Source organism: Bombina bombina, chromosome 3 (assembly GCF_027579735.1).
Source record: "Bombina bombina isolate aBomBom1 chromosome 3, aBomBom1.pri, whole genome shotgun sequence".
Lineage (NCBI taxonomy): Eukaryota > Metazoa > Chordata > Amphibia > Anura > Bombinatoridae > Bombina > Bombina bombina.
The window spans coordinates 1,209,435,997-1,209,456,099 of record NC_069501.1 but is presented as its reverse complement, the minus strand read 5'-3'; the positions used below and the strand labels follow the sequence as shown (position 1 = coordinate 1,209,456,099).

The 20,103-nt window shown below is 41.4% G+C and overlaps 1 protein-coding gene across 1 annotated transcript in view; it reads left to right on the top strand.

The window, feature by feature from the left end:
• The window catches only part of PCF11 (PCF11 cleavage and polyadenylation factor subunit), a 63,352-nt gene that overhangs the window by 10,471 nt on the left and 32,778 nt on the right, over positions 1–20,103 (top strand). Inside the window, exons 9-13 of the mRNA XM_053708665.1 lie at positions 4,290–6,103; positions 16,620–16,719; positions 16,896–17,012; positions 17,210–17,324; positions 17,573–17,756. Of these exons, the coding sequence (XP_053564640.1) occupies positions 4,290–6,103; positions 16,620–16,719; positions 16,896–17,012; positions 17,210–17,324; positions 17,573–17,756 (2,330 nt within the window). The remainder of the gene's footprint in view (positions 1–4,289; positions 6,104–16,619; positions 16,720–16,895; positions 17,013–17,209; positions 17,325–17,572; positions 17,757–20,103) is intronic.

Here is a 20,103-nt window from a genome sequence, read left to right as displayed (position 1 = left end):
CCTGCTCCTGTTAGATGGCGAACATTATTAAGAATCAATGGGACTGGATTGTTCCTCTATTCTCCCTTTAACAAATCATTCCCGGTCCTGGACTCTCAATGGAATTGTGAGGTTCCGTCCCTAAAAGGGACGGCGCTATCTTCACCCTTGCTAATCGTATTACTATCCCGTTTGAGGATAGCTCTTCGTTTTAAGAGCCCATGGATAGAGGATGGAAAATCTGTTAAGAAAGTTGTTTTCAACATACAGGATATTTGTTACAACCGGAGGCGGCCGTTGCTGGAGAAACTACCTTTTGGTGTGACTCCTTATAGGATTGATCGGAGGGGAGAGGTCCCCACGACATTACTCAGGAAAGATTTACAGCCTTTAGGGTTGCTAATTCTTTTCTGTAATGCTATTAGGCAGATTATTCGCCTAAATGCTAAGGCTTCAGCCTTTTTTTGTTCAGGCCCATTGGGCTCTGACTGAAGTCATGGTCTGTGGAGATATGACTTCTAAGTCTAGACTTCTTTAACTCCCCTTTAAGTGAATGATTTTGTTTGGTCCAGGCCTGGACTCTATCTCTACGGTCACAGGGGGCAAGGGTGCCCTTCTACCGCAAGAGAATATGAAAGAGTCTAAGGGACACTTTTCGTTTTGATAAAGCCCATGTCAGCAGTCCTCCGCTAAGCCTGAGCAAACTAAGAGCTCTTAGAAGCCGGCTCAGTCCTGGAATAATTCCAACCAGAGCAAGAAGCCTGCCGAGTCTAAGTCGGCATGAACGGGCGATCCCTGGTCCTCTTCTGGATCGTGTACGGGGCAAACTAGAGCTCTTTTCAGTCGCTTGGTTCAGGGACGTGCAGGATCCATGGGTCCTGGAGGTGTCATAGCTCAGGGTCACAAGATAGGTTTCAAGTCTCGCCCACCCAAGGGCAGTTCCTTCTCCTTTCTTCCTGACCAGAAAGGAGGGAAACTTTTCTTGATCTTCTGTTTGGTCTAGCTGGTATAGTGGTGAGCATAACTGCCTTCCAAGTAGTTGACCCGGGTTTGATTCCCGGCCAACGCAGCATTCTCCAAGACGTTTTTCGGAGAGTGGGTCATTCGGAATCTCTCATGTCTTCTTTGATCCCATGGATGGAAGATAAATCTTGAGTTTTCTTGTATAGAGTACCAGGGTAGAATTCCCAGGTACTGTATTAGTCTCCATAAAAATGAACATTTTTCTAACAGACCAAACACTTTGCAGGCTAGCTTCAACATGTCTTGCCCTCCAGACCTCCTTAAGGCCATCTGTGGCTCGGTGTATGGAGGTGATTGGTCTCATGGTGTCCAGCATGGACATCATTTCCTAGGCCAGGTTTCACCTCAGACTGCAACTCTGCATGCTGAAGCAGTGGAACGGCGATCATTCGGATCTGTCACCAAATTTCTCTGGACAACAGATCGAATCGCTCTCTGGTGTTTTTGTCTGGATCACTTGTCCCAAGGGATGTCCGTCTCAAGACCATCCTGGCTGATTGTGACTATGGTTTCGAGTCTGTTAGGATGGGAAGCTGTTTGGGGTGCAAGGAAGGCACAGGGCCTATGGACTCAGGAGGAAAAACTCCTTCCCGATCGCATTTTGGATCTTCAGGCAATATACAATACTCTGAAGGCTTGGCCTCTACTGTGTTCGTTCCAGTTTCAGATTCCATTTAGTCAATATATCCTTGGTGGCTTACATCAACCATCGGGGGGGGGGGGGGCACGAGAAGCTCCCTAGCTATGAGGGAAGTATCTCGGATTCTGGAGTGGGCAGAGACCCACATTCGTTCGCTGTTGGCGATCCACATTCTGGGTGTAAACAACTGGGAAGCGGATTTCCTCAGCAGACAATACTTAATCCGGGGGATTGGTCTCTCCATCCCGAGTGTTTGCGGAAATTTGCAAGAGGAAGATCTTATGATGTCTCATTACCAAGTTACCCAGATTTGGGTTGAGGTACAGGAATCCTCATGCGGAGTGAACAGATGCATTAACAGGGTCTTGGAGGTTTAATCTAATTGATCTCTTACGGCCGTTACCACTACTTCCTAGTGTAGTTGCTCGACTCAAGCAGGCGTCAGTGATACTGATTGCTCTGTATTGGCCGCAAAGGATATGGTTTGCGGACTAGTGGGGATGTCATCTCCTCTGTGGAAGTTACCTTGTCTCATCGATCTGCTGACCTAGGTCTTTGTTCGTTTTGGTTGCTCGCCGCATCTGTCATAAGGTGGGGAGGACCTACTTATTCTGCTCTCCAGGATGACCTGGGAAAAGGCTTTCTGCAAGTCCCCTGAGGGGACAGATTCCGGCCCTGTCTGTTACTGCACAGAGGTTTGCTGAGCTTCCTGATGTGCAGTCACTTGTTAAGGCTCTGCTAGGATCAGACCTGTGTTTAGATCTATTGCACCTCCTTGGAGTTTAAATCTTGTTTTTCTGCAGGGCTCTGTTGGAGCCTATGCATGAAGTAGACATTAAATTATTGTCTTGGAAGGTTCCTTTTCTACGGCTATTGCTTCTGCGTGCAGAGTATCTGTGATTACTGCCTTGCAATGCATTCCTCTTTATCTGGCTTTCCATGCTGATAAGGCTGTTCTACGAACCAAGTTAGGTTTTCTTCCTAAGGGTGTGTTGATTTGCAACATTAATAAAGAGATTGTGGTTCTTTTCAGTTTAATTCTGGATGTGGTTCTTTCCTTGATGTCCTATATTCAGACCACGTAGGAATTTAGACAAAAATCTTTCTCCGTTTGTTCTTTTTCCAGGAAGCGTGGGGTTTAGAGGGCCTCTTCAACTTACTTATCTTTTTGGCTAAGGAGTGTCCTCCGTTTCAAATTGAAGACAGCGGGACATAAACCTCCTCTGAGGATTACGGCTCATTCAACTAGGGCTGTGGCCTGTTCTTGGGCCTTTAAGAACGAGGCTTCTATGGATCTGATTTGTAAGGCAGCTACTTGGTCCTACATACTTTTGCAACAATTTTCATGTTTTTGCTTCGGCGAAAGCAGCTTTTGGGAGAATGGTTCTGCAAGCTGTGGTGCCCTCAGTATAGGGTCCCGCCTCCTTTTACCCTCCCGTTTTTGTTCATTCAGTGTCCTCTAGTGCTTTGGGTATTTGTTCCTGCAAGTAATGAATGAAGCAGTGGACTCTCCTCCCATTAAGATGGAAAACAAAAATTCTGCTTACCTGATAATTTCATTTCCATCTGTGGGAGTAGAGTCCACTGCTCCCACCCGTTTGTTCCGGGTGAGATTTACCCTGAGATTTCTCCTACAGTTCCTTGTTCCCTTGGCAGAATGGTGGATGAGGGGAGTGGGGGAGGTATTTAAGCCTTTGGCTGGGGTGTCTTTGCCTCCTCTGGTGGCCAGGTTCTTAATTCTCAAAAGTAATGAATGAAGCAGTAGACTCTCCTCTCACAGATGGAAATGAAATTATCAGGTAAGCATGATGTTTTTTGCTACTTTATTTCTTAGTTTTTTTGTTAAAGGGACATTATACACTAGATTTTTTTTTTGCATAAATGTTGATGATCCATTTATAGAGCCCATAGTTTGTTTTTTTAAATTGATCGTTTTGCTTATTTATAAAAAAACAAAAAAACATTGCTCTGATTTTCAGACTCCAAGCCCCAAAGTTTTATAATACACGTATACCTACTCCAGCCTGCTTCTGTTTGTGTAAAGGGTCTTTTCATATGCAAAGGAAGGAGGAGTGGTGAGTGTCTATTTTCCACTTGCAGTGGTTGCTCCAGTAACATTTTAAACAGTGCTAAACTGGAAGCTTCTAAAGTTTTTAAATGGTTTTATACTAGATCATTAATAGTAGTGTCTATTACATGTAGTTATATGAAAATTGGTGTATATTGTCCCTTTAAGTTCCACCTGGCTTTCAATTTGAATAACACATTTGCCTGGTTACCTATCATTTTTTAATGGGGTACATAAGCAATAATAATTGCTCAAATCTGGGAAACTCTTTAGTCACTAACAAAATGTTTGGTCACAGGTTGTTCTAACATTCTTTTGTTAATAGCTGTGCATATAGCCAACTTGATCGTCAGTATGTATTTGTAAGTTGTCTACGCCTTGCCTACATAGAAAAGCCATACTACTTGTGTGTGTAAAGCGATGTATATTGATGGGTGTTTTTTTTTGTTTTGTTTTTACCGAAATCTTTTGAATTCCTTTAAAAAAAAAAAAATTTTGTTAGTCATCCTTTGTCACAGTGCATTTTAAACACTTAATAAAAGCATTAATTGGTTAGTTTTTTTAAATTTTGTTTAATAGGTGTGAGGGATGATCGGAGACCACTGTTCAATGAGCGCTTTCAGCATGCAAGACCACGGTATGAAGAAACAGAGCAGCCAAACTTTGTGGAGAATCAAGATTCCATTTTAACTGATAAAGATACTAATTCACAAAAATGTGGTCTAATTGAAGAAAAAAGACCACTTCTTGATGCCCCACCACGGGTGTCTGGAAATAGAGGAGACTGCTTAGGAAAATCTTACGAGGAACCTTCCAACATATCCAATGTAAGAGAAATGTCTCCTGCAGAAACATGTGCACGTTTTGATGCCACACCTGTAAATCAGGTTGGAGTGCAGCATTTTGAAGGGATAACTGGACAACCAAATGATGATCATTTTGATGTGAATGCAGAGGAGCCAGTTGATGGATCTAGGTTTGATGGGATGAGTGGTCATCAAGTTAACTTGCAAGGACAGTCAATGGGTATGCAGAGGTTTGAAGAAACACAAAGTCAGATAGTTGCTCCAAACCATCCAGTTCCTCTTCAAAGGTTAGAAGGTCCACCAGGACAATCAATGGGTGGACAGAGGTTTGAAGGAGCTCAAGGACAGCAGAGGTTTGAAGGAGCTCAAGGACAGCAGAGGTTTGAAGGAGCTCAAGGACAGCAGAGGTTTGAAGGAGCTCAAGGACAGCAGAGGTTTGAAGGAGCTCAAGGACAGCAGAGGTTTGAAGGAGCTCAAGGACAGCAGAGGTTTGAAGGAGCTCAAGGACAGCAGAGGTTTGAAGGAGCTCAAGGACAGCAGAGGTTTGAAGGAGCTCAAGGACAGCAGAGGTTTGAAGGAGCTCAAGGACAGCAGAGGTTTGAAGGAGCTCAAGGACAGCAGAGGTTTGAAGGAGCTCAAGGACAGCAGAGGTTTGAAGGAGCTCAAGGACAGCAGAGGTTTGAAGGAGCTCAAGGACAGCAGTTAGGCCCTCAACGATTTGATGGTGCTCCAAACCAACCAATGGGACCTCAACGATTTGAGGGGGTGCAGCCAATGGGTCCACAGCGATTTGAAGGATCCCCACGGCCACCGCTGTTGCAACAAAGGTTTGATGGGCCGCAATGTCAGCCTATAAGGTTTGAACAATCTATGGCTCAACCAATGAGATTTGATGGAATACAAGGCCAGCCAATGGGTGCAGTCAGGTTTGAAAGGCCATTTGGACCACGTTTTGAAATGAACCAGCCACCACGATTTGATGGTGGACCTTGCCAGCAGCCTTTAATGAGATTTGATGGACCCGTAGGGCAAGGTGGTCCCAGGTTTGAAGGCACTCCAATTAACAGATTTGAGGGTCAACCACCTCTTTTGCCAAGATTTGATATGCATCCTGGACAACCTTGTCAAAGGTTTGAAGGTCCTCCTGGACATCAGACTCCTCCTAGATTTGATGGACCAATGCAAGTGCAACCAAGGTTTGATGGCCCTATGCCTCAGCGGTTTGATGGTCCAAATCAACAGCCAAGATTTGACATACCTATAGGACCTCAGGGGCCAAGATTTGATAATGTTAATCATCCACCAATCAGGCAAAATGCTCCACCTTATGGACAGACTGGCCCATATTGTGAACCTCAGAATTTGTTTCATGGACCTCCTCAGGGGATGCAATTTCAAAGACCAGAGCCTAGGTTTGATATGCCACAAGGGCCAAATTTTGCTGGGCCTCCTGGCCCTGGAATGCAATGTTTTCCAAACCAGCTTCCTCGACCATCTGTACAGTATTTTGATGACAAAAATCCTCAGGCCCCTCAATTTGGAAACATGGGCAACCTACCAGTAGGAAATGTACAGGCAAACCAGCCAGTAAGTAATTTACTAATTATTTTACTTTTTTCAATATTCCAAGCTTTTGAATTGTTTCTGATTTTATCCATTTCTCAATTTTCTTCCCTAAAACACAAATGGTTTTTTTTTTTTTGTTTGTTTTTTTTACTCTTACTGTAAAGTGTTGCAAGCTTGTCAATTATCTTGTACATATCTGTCAAATAGGACTTAATTGAAAATGTAATAAGAATCTTTTTCAAAAAAGTTTGTATAAATGTGTGTGTATATATTACACATAAACACAGTGGATATAAAAAGTCTACACACCCCTGTTAAAATGTCATGTTTCTGTGATGTAAAAAAAATGAGACAAAGATAAATTATTTCTGAACTTTTTCCATCTTTAATGTAAGCAAACTAAAATCTTTTAGGTGGAGGGAAGTAGAATAAAAAACAAAAATAATATGGTTGCATAAGTGTGCACACCCTTAAACTAATACCTTGTTGAAGCACCCTTTGATTTTATTACAGCACTGTCTTTTTGGGTATGAGTTTTTCAGCATGGCACATCTTGACTTGGCAAGATTTGCCCACTCTTCTTTGCAAAAACAGTCCAAAATCTGTCAAATTGTGAGGGCATCTCTTGTGCACAGCCCATTTAAGATCACCCCACAGATTTTCGATTGGATTCAGGTCTGGGCTCTGACTGGGCCATTCCAAAACTTTAATCTTCTTCTGGTGAAGCCATTCCTTTGTTGATTTGGATGTATGCTTTGGGGCGTTGTCGTGCTGAAAGATGAAGTTCCTCTTCATGTTCAGCTTTCTAGCAGAAGCCTGAAGGTTCTGTGCCAATATTGTCTGGTATTTGGAACTGTTCATAATTCCCTCTACCTTGACTAAGGCCCCAGTTCCAGCTGAAGAAAAACAGCCCCAAAGCATGATGCTCCCACCAAAATACTTTATTTTGAATGTGATTGCTCAATTCTAAACATAGCTACATCCCCAGTTATAAGAGGGTGTGCACACTTATGCAACCATATTATTTTAGTTTTTTTATTTTTACTTCCCTCCACCTAGAAGTTTCAGTTTGTTTTTCAATTGAGTTGTACAGTTTATAGGTCACATTAAAGGTGGAAAAAGTTCTGAAATTATTTCTTTCATTTTTTTACATCACAGAACCCTGACATTTTAAAAGGGGTATGTAGACTTTTTTTTTACATCCACTGTGTATGTGTATGTATGTATATGTGTGTATATATATATATATATATATATATATATATATATATATATATATATATATATATATATATATATATATATATATATTCTCGAAAATCCTGGTGAGTGCACTTTGTACCGTTGTGTGTGTGTATATATATATATATGTGTATATATATATGTGTGTGTGTATATATATATATATGTATATATGTGTGTATATATATATATGTGTGTGTATATATATATATATATATATATATATATATATATATATATATATAAAATGGTTAAACACTGACAGTTATAAATACAGCGGTATAATTGCAAGGAAACACGGTCTAAACATTATCAGCATTAATATTATTGATGGATACTTGTTTTTTGTTTTTTTTTGTTTGTTTTTTTAGTTAATAAGCGTTGTTTGTGCAATGAATTAACAGCAAACAGCCATTAATGGTCCAGCAAATTAGAGTGTACATTTAGCAATGGTCGAGTGTGTAACATTTTTGGCAGTTTGCGTAGGGACACCAGAGGGATACTCGTTTTAAGGATAAATGCCCAAGTTGAACATAAAGAGGCAGTGATTTTGGAATTAAGAAGCCCAAGTTACAGCAGATGTTAACTGCTTTACCCAGATCCCGGGTTGGGGAGGGGTGTTAACAAATTTTGTAGAAGGGCGCCAACAGAAATTTAACAGTCTAGATTAGGGCTCTAGTTATAGAAGTTAGGCGTTCCCACTCCGGAACGGATTATGGGGATGTACAGGGGAACTCTTAGGAATACCTCCAGGATCAAACTGGACATCGTATCTCCCGTGTAGAGTAGAAGCCGTATCAATCGTTGGCAAACGCTTGAGGTTCACAAGATATATTTCAGCAGAGCTGCAGTATAACTTACCCCCCTTAGTCTGCTCCTGTGCTGCTGTTAGCTAATTTGTTAGCTGGAGGGGGGTACGTTTTGAAAATACATAAATAGTTGTATGATTTTTTTTTTTTTACAAATATTTGTATGATTTTTTTTTATGTATATATTTTCAAAACGTACCCCCTCCAGCTAACAGATTAGCTAACAGCTGCGCAGGAGCAGAGCAAGCTGATCTCTATTATACTCAGTTACAGTATAATAGCTGCGGAGCAAGGAAATCACTGAGGGGGGCAAGTCTACCACTCCCCTTGAGTCTCCAATACCGCACGCGGGGACTAGAAGGGAGGAGCTGAGCAGCGTTAGACATGTTAAATTGCGGCTGTAAAAAAAGGGGGGGGGGGAGAGCTTTTACTGTCTGCTTAATAAAGAAAAGAAAAAAACTAACCAGTGCAAAAAAGCTCTAACGGTCCATGTCCCGGGCCACAGTGGATATAAAAAGTCTACACACCCCTGTTAAAATGTCAGGTTTCTGTGATGTAAAAAAATGAGACAAAGATAAATCATTTCCGAACTTTTTCCACCTTTAATGTGACCTATAAACTATACAATTCAATTGAAAAACAAACTGAAATCTTTTTGGTAAAGGGAAATAAAAATAAAAAACTAAAATAATATGGTTGCATAAGTGTGAACACTCTTAAACTAATACTTTATTGAAGCACCTTTTGATTTTATTACAGCACTCCGTCTTTTTGGGTATGATTTTTTTCAGCATGGCACATCTTGACTTGGCAAGATTTGCCCACTCTTCTTTGCAAAAACACTCTAAATCTGTAAGAATGCGAGGATATCTCCCGTGCACAGCCCTCTTCAGATCACCCCACAGATTTTGAATTGGATTGAGGTCTGGGCTCTGGCTGGGCCATCCCAAAACTTTAATCTTCTGGTGAAGCCATTCCTTTGTTGATTTGGATGTATGCTTTGGGTCGTTGTCATGCTGAAAGATGAAGTTCCTCCATGTTCAGCTTTCTTTCTCAACATACGACAAGTCCACGGATTTCATCCTTGTGGGATTATGCCTCCTGGTCAACAGGAGGAGGCAAAGAGCACCACAGCAGAGCTGTATAAATAGCTCCTCCCTTCCCTCCCAACCCAGTCATTCTCTTTGCCTGTGTTAGTAATAGGAAGAGGTAAAGTGAGGTGTTAGTTTAGATTCTTCAATCAAGATTTTATTTTTAAATGGTGCCAGTGAGTATTATTTTATTACAGGGTGTAGCTGGGTCCTGGTCAGCCTCTTGTTAGCAGAGCTACATTTGGCTTTAAAGCATTTGGAACTGGTGGGATTAATTTCTCACTGCGCCTCCCATACTGTGTGCTGCCCTTCTCAATATGGTCTTAGCAATTACTAACTAAGGCCCTGTATGTCTCCACAGAATGGCAAGAAGACTTCTTGATCGCTGTGGGACCGTTCATGCTGTCGTTCAGCACCAAGGTATGTGCAGCTCTTATTTTCTGGGACAGCACTAACTCAGACACTGCTGCAGACATTGTTCCTATGACTCACTTTGTTTAAATTTTACCTCAGGGCTTCTCTACAGATATTAGGGAAGATGCGGTAGGGGAGGATCAGATAGGAACGCTCAGGACACATTTACATTTTCTATGTGAGAGCGCAGATGGACTGTGGGCTGAACGCTGGGGAACCCTATTTACGGAGCATGCCTCCAGTGTTAGGGCTTATGGTGTAGATCCGGTGTGTGTATTTACTGGGTTGCTATATTTATTGGGGCCAGACCGCATGGTATGTTCGGCTAGTATGGCAGCGACATACGGATCACATTTTTTTTTGGAGACAGACTCTCGGAGGTAACGCCCACGATGGGCGGAGTTCTCCCGCGCTCAGGAAGCCCCGCAGCTATAATCTGACATACGGAGAATGGGTGGAAGAGAGAGCTGAGCCTCACTGACTGCCGAGACCGCATGGTTTGATGTTAAAAAGCAAGCAGTCTTATACAGGGTATATTGGAAACGGAGATTGGATTAACGAGGGGGCAGGTAGGCGCCTCAGCAGAGCTGTGGAGGCGGTATAGGCTATTTAGTTTAACGGGCCTGTGAAAAGAGAGGAGACTTGATTTTTCATTATATCCTCCTCTTATGTGTCTGTTTAGTTTGGCCGGAGTGTGAGTACTGTTGCTTTATTAATTAATATTTAAAGGCACAACTGCACACTTTATTCAGAGGTCCTTGTTTAACGTATTAGTTTGTAATCCACGACCAAGTCTGTTTTGTTTAATTGCTAACATGGATGATATTATGAAAGTTACATGTTCATTATGTTTGCATACAAATGTGGAACCTATTACTTTTTGTCCCTCGTGTACGGAGAGGGCTTTACAGTTTAGAGAACAAATGTTTTTTGATAAAGATTTAACAAAAGAGGATGCTTCTCAGGTTTCTACCAATGATAATCAGAGTATGCCGCATCTTTCTCCCCAAGCGTCAGTCCCTAACGCCTGCCCAGGCGCAGTCCAGTACCTCCGCAGTTTCAACTGCATTTACACTAAAGGACATAGCTGCAGTTATGTCCTCTACACTTTCGGAAGAGTTATCTGCCCTTCCCGTCCTGCAAGGCAAACGCAGAAGGAAGGACACCCTCGTGACTATTGCGACTTTGGATGCTTTATTGGCGATATCAGATGTGCCATCACAGGATTCGGAATTGGAGCCCCTATCTGAGGGTGAGCTTTCTCAATCGGACAGCGCCCTGCTACCGACTGGTTCAGAAGTAGTGTCTTTCCGGTTCAAGCTGGAACACCTCCGCCTGTTGAGGGAGGTTTTGGTGACTCTGGACGACTGCGATTCAATCGTGGTTCCTCCAGAAAAATTGATTAAGTTGGACAGATATCTAGAAGTTCCTTCTTATTTGGATGTTTTTCTAGTTCCCAAAAGAACTTCGGAAATTATTGCTATGGAGTGGGAGAGACCAGGTGTATACCATTCTCTCCTCCAGTTTTCAGGAAGATGTATCCTATAGCGGATGCTATCAGGTATTCTTGGCAGACGGTACCCAAGGTGGAAGGTTCTATTTCCACTTTGGCTAAACGTACTACTATCCCTATTGAGGATAGTTGTGCCTTTAAGTACCCTATGGATAAGAAATTAGGTCTCCTTAAGAAACTTTATGTTCTTCGAGGGTTGCTTTTGTAACCGGCGGCCTGCATTGTCACGTTTACAACTGCGGCTGCTTATTGGTTTGATGCCCTGGTGGAATCTCTTAGGACTGAGACTTCTTTGGAAGAGATTCAGGATAGAATTAAGGCTCTTAAGTTGGCCAATTCTTTTGTGACAGACGCTTCTCTGCAAATTACCAAATTGGCGGCTAAGAGTTCAGGCTTTTCAATCTTAGCGCGTAGAGCCTTGTGGCTGAAATCTTGGTCTGCGAATGTATAATCCAAAACTAAACTTTTGGCTATCCATTATAAGGGAAAGACCTTGTTTGGTTCTGACTTGAAAGAAATTATTTCTGACATCACGGGAGGCAAGGGTAACCTCCTCCCTCAGGATAAGAAACCCAAACACAGGGGTCGACAAAATAATTTTCGTTCCTTTCGGAATTTCCCTCTTCCACTAAACAGGATGGGGGCTATTCTCAACCCAAGTCCACATGGAGACCCAACCAGGCTTGGAACAAGGGCAAACAGTCCAAGAAACCTGTTGCTGCGCCCAAGTCAGCATGAAGGGATGTCCCCCAATCCGGGACCGGATCTAGTAGGGGGTAGACTATCATTCTTCGTCCAGGCTTGGATAAGAGACGTTCAACATCCCTGGGCAATAGATATAGCGTCTCAGGGATACAAACTGGAGTTCAGAAACACTTCCCCCAGAGGAAGATTCCTTCTTTCTCGATTGTCTGTAGACCAGATAAAGAGACAGGCGTTCTTATGCTGTTTTAGAAGACCTCTTCCATGGGGATAATCTGTCCTGTTCCAACTCGGGGACAGGGATTTTATTCCAATCTGTTTGTTTGTAGTTCCCAAAAAGGAGGGAACTTTCAGACCTATCTTAGATCTCAAGAGTCTAAACAAGTTTCTCAGTCCCGTCCTTCAAGATGTAGACTATTCGTACCATTCTTCCATTGATCCAGGAGGGTCAATTTATGACTACCGGGGATCTAAAGGATGCATATCTTCATGTTCCCATCCACAAAGATCACAAATTCCCGAGATTCGCCTTTCTGAACAAACATTTCCAGTTCGTGGCTCTTCTTTTCGGTCTGGCCACGGCACCCAGAATTTTCACAAAGGTTCTGGGGTCTCTGGCAGTCCTAAGACCGCGGGGTGTTGCGGTGGCGCCGTATCTGGACGATATTCTGAACCAGTCGTCCTCTTTCCAACTGGTGAAGTCTCATACCGATCTTGTCCTTTCCTTCCTGAGAACCCACGGGTGGAAGGTAAATCTTGGGAAAGAGTTTAATTCCACAGACAAGGGTACCATTCTTAGGAACTCTAATCGACTCTTTTCATGAAGATCTTTGACAGAGGTAAGGATGGTAAAGATCATGGCTACATGTCAAGCCATTCAGTCCAATTGTCGGCCGTCGGTGGCTCAGTGCATGGTAGTAGTCGGATTGATGGTGGCAGCAATGGACATCATTCCGTATGCTCGATTTCATCTCCGACCTCTGCAACTGAGCATGCTCAGACAGTGGAATGGAGGTTATACCGATTTTGTCTCCTCAAATAGCTCTAGATCAGGAGACAAGGGACTCTCTTCTATGGTGGTTGTCGCTGGATCATCTATCCCAGGGGACATGCTTCCGCAGACCCTGTTGGGTGATAGTGACAACGGACGCCAGCCTACTAGGATGGGGAGCAGTCTGGAATTCCCTGAGGGCTCAAGGTGTTTGGACTCAGGCGGAATCTCTCCTTCCAATCAACATTCTGGAATTGAGAGCCATATTCAATGCGCTTCAGGCTTGGCCTCAGTTGGCGTCGGTGATTCTTCTCGCTCCTGCGTAGCCTCGCAGGACTTGGTATGCTGATCTGGTGGCCATGTCTTCTCCGTGGAAGCTCCCATTGAGGAAAGACCTTCTCATTCAGGGACCTTTCCATCATCCAAATCTAGTTTCTCTACAGCTGACTGCTTGGAGATTGAACGCTTAATTTTATCTAAGCTTGGGTTTACTGATTCGGTTATCGATACTTTGATCCAGGCGCGTAAGCCTGTTACTCTGAAAATTAACATAAGATATGGCGTAAATATCTTTATTGCTGTGAATCCAAGGGCTACTCATGGAGTAGTTAGAATTCCTAGGATTTTGTCCTTTCTCCCAGAAGGATTGGAGAAGGGGTTGTCTGCGAGTTCTTTGAAAGGTCAGATTTCTGCCTTATCTGTATTGTTACACAAGCGTCTGGCAGATGTCCCAGACGTACAATCTTTTTGTCAGGCTCTGACTAGAATCAGGCCTGTATTTAGACCTATTGCTCCTCCTTGGAGTTTGAATTTGGTTCTTAAGGTTCTTCAAGGGGTTCCGTTTGAACCTATGCATTCCCTAGATATTAAGTTATTATCTTGGAAAGTTTTATTTTTGGTTGCTATTTCTTCTGCCCGAAGAGTATCTGAGCTTTCGGCGTTGCAATGTGATCCTCCTTATCCAATTTTCCATTCGGATAAGGTGGTTTTACGAACCAGACCTGGTTTTCTTCCTAAGGTTGTTTCAAATAAGAATATTAATTAGGAAATTGTTGTTCCTTCCTTATGTCCTAATCCTCCTCCTAAGAAGGACCGTTTGTTACATAATCTGGACGTGTTCCGGGCTTTGAAGTTCTATTTACAGGCGACTAAGGATTTTCGCCAATCATCTTCATTGTTTTTTTTTTTTTTTCTGGGAAACGTAGGGGTCAGAAAGCTACGACTACCTCTTTCTTTTTGGCTGAAGAGTATCATCCGCTTTGCATATGAGACTGCTGGACAGCAGCCTACTGAACGAATTACGGCTTATTCCACTAGGGCTGTGACTTCCTCATGGGCATTCAAAAATGATGCTTCTGTTGAACAGATTTGCAAGGCAGCAACTTGGTCGTCTCTTCACACTTTTTCCAAATTTTACAAATTCGATACCTTTGCCTCTTCTGAGGCTGTTTTTGGGAGGAAAGTTCTTAAAGCAGTGGTGCCTTCAGTTTAGGTTCCCTGTCTTGTCCCTCCCTTTTCATCCATGTACTATAGGTTTGGTATTGTATCCCACAAGTAAGGATGAAATCCGTGGACTTGTCGTATCTTGAAAAAGAAAAGGAAATTTATGCTTACCTGATAAATGTATTTCTTTTTAGATACGACGAGTCCACGGACCGCCCTGTTATTTTGAGACAGGTTATTATTTTTTTGTTAAACTTTAGACACCTCTGCACCATGGCTTTTCCTTTCTCTTCCTAACTTCGGTCGAATGACTGGGTTGGGAGGGAAGGGAGGAGCTATTTATACAGCTCTGCTGTGGTGCTCTTTGCCTCCTCCTGTTGACCAGGAGGCATAATCCCACAAGTAAGGATGAAATCCGTGGACTCGTCGTATCGAAAAAGAAATACATTTTTCAGGTAAGCATAAATTTCCTTTTCTAGCAGAAGCCTGAAGGTTTTGTGCCAATATTGTCTGGTATTCCGAACTGTTCATTGTTCCCTCTACCCTGACTAAGGCCCCAGTTCCAGCTGAAGAAAAACAGCCCCAAAGCATGATGCTGACACCATCATGCTTCACTGTGGGTATGGTTTTCTATTGGTGATATGCAGTGTTGTTTTTGTGCCAAACATATCTTTTGGAATTATGGCCAAAAATTTCAACTTTGGTTTCATCAGACCAGAAAACCTTTTGCAACATGTTTTTGGGAAACTTCAGATGTGTGTTTGCAAAATTTAGCCGGGCTTGGATGTTTTTTTTTGTGTAAGAAAAGGCTTCCGTCTTGCCACTCTACCCCATAGCCCAGACATATGAAGAATATGGGTGATTGTTGTCACATGTACCACACAGCCAGTACTTGCCAGATATTCCTGCAGCTCCTTTAATGTTGCTGTAGGCCTCTTGGCAGCCTCCCAGACCAGTTTTCTTCTCGTCTTTTCATCAATTTTGGAGGTACATCCAGTTCTTGGTAATGTCACTGTTGCACCATATTTTCTTCACTGTGTTCCATGGTATATCTAATGCCTTGGAAATTCTTTTGTACCCTTCTCCTGACTGATACCTTTTAACAATGAGATCCCTCTGATGCTTTAGAAGCTCTCTGCGGACCATGGCTTTTGCTGTAGGATGCGACTAACAAAATGTCGGGAAAGACCTACTAGAACAACTGAACTTTATTTGGGGTTAATAAGAGGCACTTTAAATGACAGGTGTGTACTGACCTATTTAACATAATTTTGAATGTGATTGCTTAATTCTGAACACAGCTACATCCCCAGTTATAAAAGGGTGTTCACACTTACGCAGCCATATTTTAGTTTTTTTATTTCCCTTTACCTAAAACATTTCAGTTTGCTTTTAAATTGAGTTTTACAGTTTATATAGGTCACATTAAAGGGACAGTATACACTCATTTTCATATAACTGCATGTAATAGACACTACTATAAAGAATAAGATGCACAGATACTGATATAAAAATCCAGTATAAAATGGTTTAAAAACATACTTAGAAGCTTTCAGTTTAACTCTGTTGAAAAGGCAGTTGGAAAGCCCACTCAAGTGGGAAATAAGACACTCCCCCCTCCCCCTTCTTTTGCATATGAAAAGACCCTTTACACAAACAGGAGCAAGCTGGAGAAGGTAGCTGACGGTATTCAAATAAAACTTTGGGGCTTGGTTAGAAGTCTGAAAATCAGAGCAATATTATTTAAAAATAAGCAAAACTATAAGTTTTTAAAAAAAAAAAACATTATGGGCTTTTTAAAGGTGGAAAAACATTTATGCAAAGAAAAAATGAGTGTATAATGGCCCTTTAAAGGTGGAAAAAGTTCTGAAATGATTTATCTTTGTCAATTTTTTTACATCACAGAAACCTGACATTTTAACAGGGGTGTGTAGACTTTTTATATCCACTGTATAAGTGTGTATATATATATATATATATATGTGTGTGTGTATGTATTGCGGGTAAGGTAAGAAATTGGTAATCCTGGTAATACCTGATGTAACATAAATCTTAGAGTGCATCGAGTCACCACATCAAACACATATACGATGCACTGTGATTCACACATCTTCACTATCCTTTTTTGCCTCTTCCGGGGGGGGGGGGGGTTCAAGGGGGGTGTGTTACATTACGTCAGGCTTTACTCACAGCCTCTTTAATTTTATTTCTGGCTTCAAACATTTTGGCTTATATTGTAAATGTTAAATTCCTTCTTTGTCTCCTCTGGTGAATATTGTTTTTTCAGCACCTTGTTCTAATTGTATTTTTTTTTCCCCCCTTTATATTAAAGTATCCACCTTTAGGTGGCATGACTCAACCAGCATCTTTTAGTCAAGAGCAGCAATTTGGTCCAGGGCCCAATACTGGTGTGTTTGTACAAAGCCAACAAGGTATGTTTCTAGTTTTAAAACTGCATTTTATTGAATGCGGTGGCCAGCATAATCTAGTTGTTGTTTTTTTTTTGTTTGTTTTTTCATTAGATAAGGGGTACATGTAATGGCTATTGTTTGAGATAGTGCATCCACAAAGTTATGCTTACCTAATACTAACCATTTATTTCTTCCAGCTGCTCCGCCTCCCTTCCCAGAAAATCACTTGGGTCAACTTGATGTTAATGAGTTATTCTCTAAGCTACTTTCAACAGGAATACTCAAAGTCCCTCAAACTGAGGCCTCTTCTACCCGTAAGTTTGTTACCTACTTGTAATTGTGAGATTCAAACACAAAGGATACTAAGGGAATAAAGCTAATTAGATCATGCAACAACTTTCCAATGTATTTCGATAAGTCATTAAAAAAACATTCTGGCTTTTATGTCCCCTTTAAAGCTTTGGCTGCTGTTTTTTTTTTTTTTTTTTTTTAATTTTTTTTTGCTTTGCAGGAAAAGAAGCAACTGAATCTCCAGCACCACCTGTGCATGAAGAGGACGACGATGAGCAGTCTGAAGATCAGGATGTTCCTGATCTCACTGGTTTTGTTCTGGAAGACCTTAAGCAGTGTGTATTCTAATATTTCTTTACCACTGTGATGCATTATTTTTTTTGCCAGTTTGTGGTGTCTCTAGAATACTTTATATATTTATAAAGTAAGAAAATCTAAAGTAATGATAAATCAGCAGTTTAAAATGACAGCACGTAAGAAGATATATTTCTATATTAATTAGTCAATGCTTTCTTGTAATAGTGCTTGTGGTTATTTTTGTTTTTTATAATATATGGTCTTTCTGAAATGTGTTTTGTTTTAGTCGCTGTGATAGTGTTATAAACCGGTTGTACACTGGCATCCAGTGTTACTCATGTGGAATGAGGTTTACAAAATCTCAGACGGACGTATATGCCGATCATTTGGACTGGCATTATCGCCAAAACCGAACAGAAAAGGATGTCAGCAGAAAGATTACACACAGGAGATGGTACTACAGTTTAGCAGTAAGTATAAAGCAGTCTATAAAATAAAAAATATATATATAGGTAGAAAACACTTTATCCAAGCTGCTTGGGACCGGAAAAAGTTTGGGTTTTAGAATATTTGCATCATGTAATTTAGGCAGTATTTATGTCATCATACATCTTATTTATGCAACAATAATATAGTTTTAAATACCTTTTCTCTTGTTAAGTGTATCCAGTCCACGGAACATCCATTACTTATGGGATATTAACTCCTCCCCAACAGGAAGTGCAAGAGGATTCACCCAGCAGAGCTGCTATATAGCTCCTCCCCTAACTGCCATTACCAGTCATTCTCTTGCACCCAACGAATAGATAGGATGTGTGAGAGGACTGTGGTGATTATACTTAGTTTCATACCTTCAATCAAAAGTTTGTTATTTTATAATAGCACCGGAGTGTGTTATTCCTTCTCTGGTAGAATTTGAAGAAGAATCTACCTGAGTTTTTCTATGATTTTAGCCGGAGTAGTTAAGATCATATTGCTGTTTCTCGGCCATCTGAGGAGAGGTAAACTTCAGATCAGGGGACAGCGGGCAGATTAATCTGCAAAGAGGTATGTAGCAGCTTTTATTTTCTGACAATGGAATTGATGAGAAAATTCTGCCATACCGATATAATGTAAACTCAGCCTTAAATGCAGTAGCAGCAACTGGTATCAGGCTGTCATGTATGTATATTTTACACTTCAGTATTCTGGGGAATGGCACTTCACTGGAATTATACTGTATGCATAAAACTTTAGCCTAATTTGCAGGGACTAGCAACAGGCTTTTTAATAACACTCAATTTATTAATGTTAAACGTTTTTTGCTGGCATGTAAAATCGTTTAATTTTCTGAGGTACTGGGTGAAAAAATGTTTTGGGCACTATTTTTTTCCACTTGGCAGTCGTTTTATTTAATTTATGACAGTTTACTGATCTCTCTCACTGTTAGCTATCAGGGTTAGTTATCCTTTGCTAATGGGAGCAATCCTTTGCTAAAATTGTGTTTTTTACAAAGATTTGATGCTATAACTTTTCAGTTTATTAATTTTCAACTGTCATAACTTTTTCTGTGCTTCTTATAGGCACAGTACGTTTTCATATTATAGTAAATTACTTGAAAAGTATTTCCAAGTTGCTAGTTTATTTGCTAGTGTGTTAAACATGTCTGATTCAGAGGAAGATATCTGTGCTATATGTGCTAAAGCCAAAGTGGAGCCCAATAGAAATTTATGAACTAATTGTATTGATGCTACTTTAAATAAAAGTCAATCTGTACAAATTGAACATATTTCACCAAACAACGAGGGGAGAGTTATGCCGACTAACTCGCCTCACGTGTCAGTACCTGCATCTCCCGCTCGGGAGGTGCGTGATATTGTAGCGCCGAGTACATCTGGGCGGCCATTACAAATCACATTACAGGATATGGCTACTGTTATGACTGAAGTTTTGGCTAAATTACCAGAACTAAGAGGTAAGCGTGATCACTCTGGGGTGAGAACAGAGTGCGCTGATAATATTAGGGCCATGTCAGACACTGCGTCACAATTTGCAGAACATGAGGACGGAGAGCTTCATTCTGCGGGTGACGGTTCTGATCCAAACAAACTGGATTCAGATATTTTAAATTTTAAATTTAAGCTGGAAAACCTCTGTGTATTACTAGGGGAGGTGTTAGCGGCTCTGAATGATTGTAACACAGTTGCAATACCAGAGAAAATGTGTAGGTTGGATAAATATTTTGCGGTACCGTCGAGTACTGACGTTTTTCCTATACCTAAGAGACTTACTGAAATTGTTACTAAGGAGTGGGATAGACCCGGTGTGCCGTTCTCACCCCCTCCGATATTTAGAAAGATGTTTCCAATAGACGCCACCACACGGGACTTATGGCAAACGGTCCCTAAGGTGGAGGGAGCAGTTTCTACTTTAGCTAAGCGTACCACTATCCCGGTGGAGGATAGCTGTGCCTTTTCAGATCCAATGGATAAAAAGTTAGAGGGTTACCTTAAGAAAATGTTTGTTCAACAAGGTTTTATATTGCAACCTCTTGCATGCATTGCGCCTGTCACGGCTGCAGCAGCATTTTGGTTTGAGTCTCTGGAAGAGACACTTGAATCAGCTCCATTAGATGAGATTACACACAAGCTTAAAGCCCTTAAGTTAGCTAACTCATTTATTTCAGATGCCGTAGTACATTTAACTAAACTTACGGCTAAGAATTCCGGATTCGCCATTCAGGCACGCAGAGCACTGTGGCTAAAATCCTGGTCAGCTGACGTTACTTCTAAATCTAAATTGCTTAATATACCTTTCAAAGGGCAGACCTTATTCGGG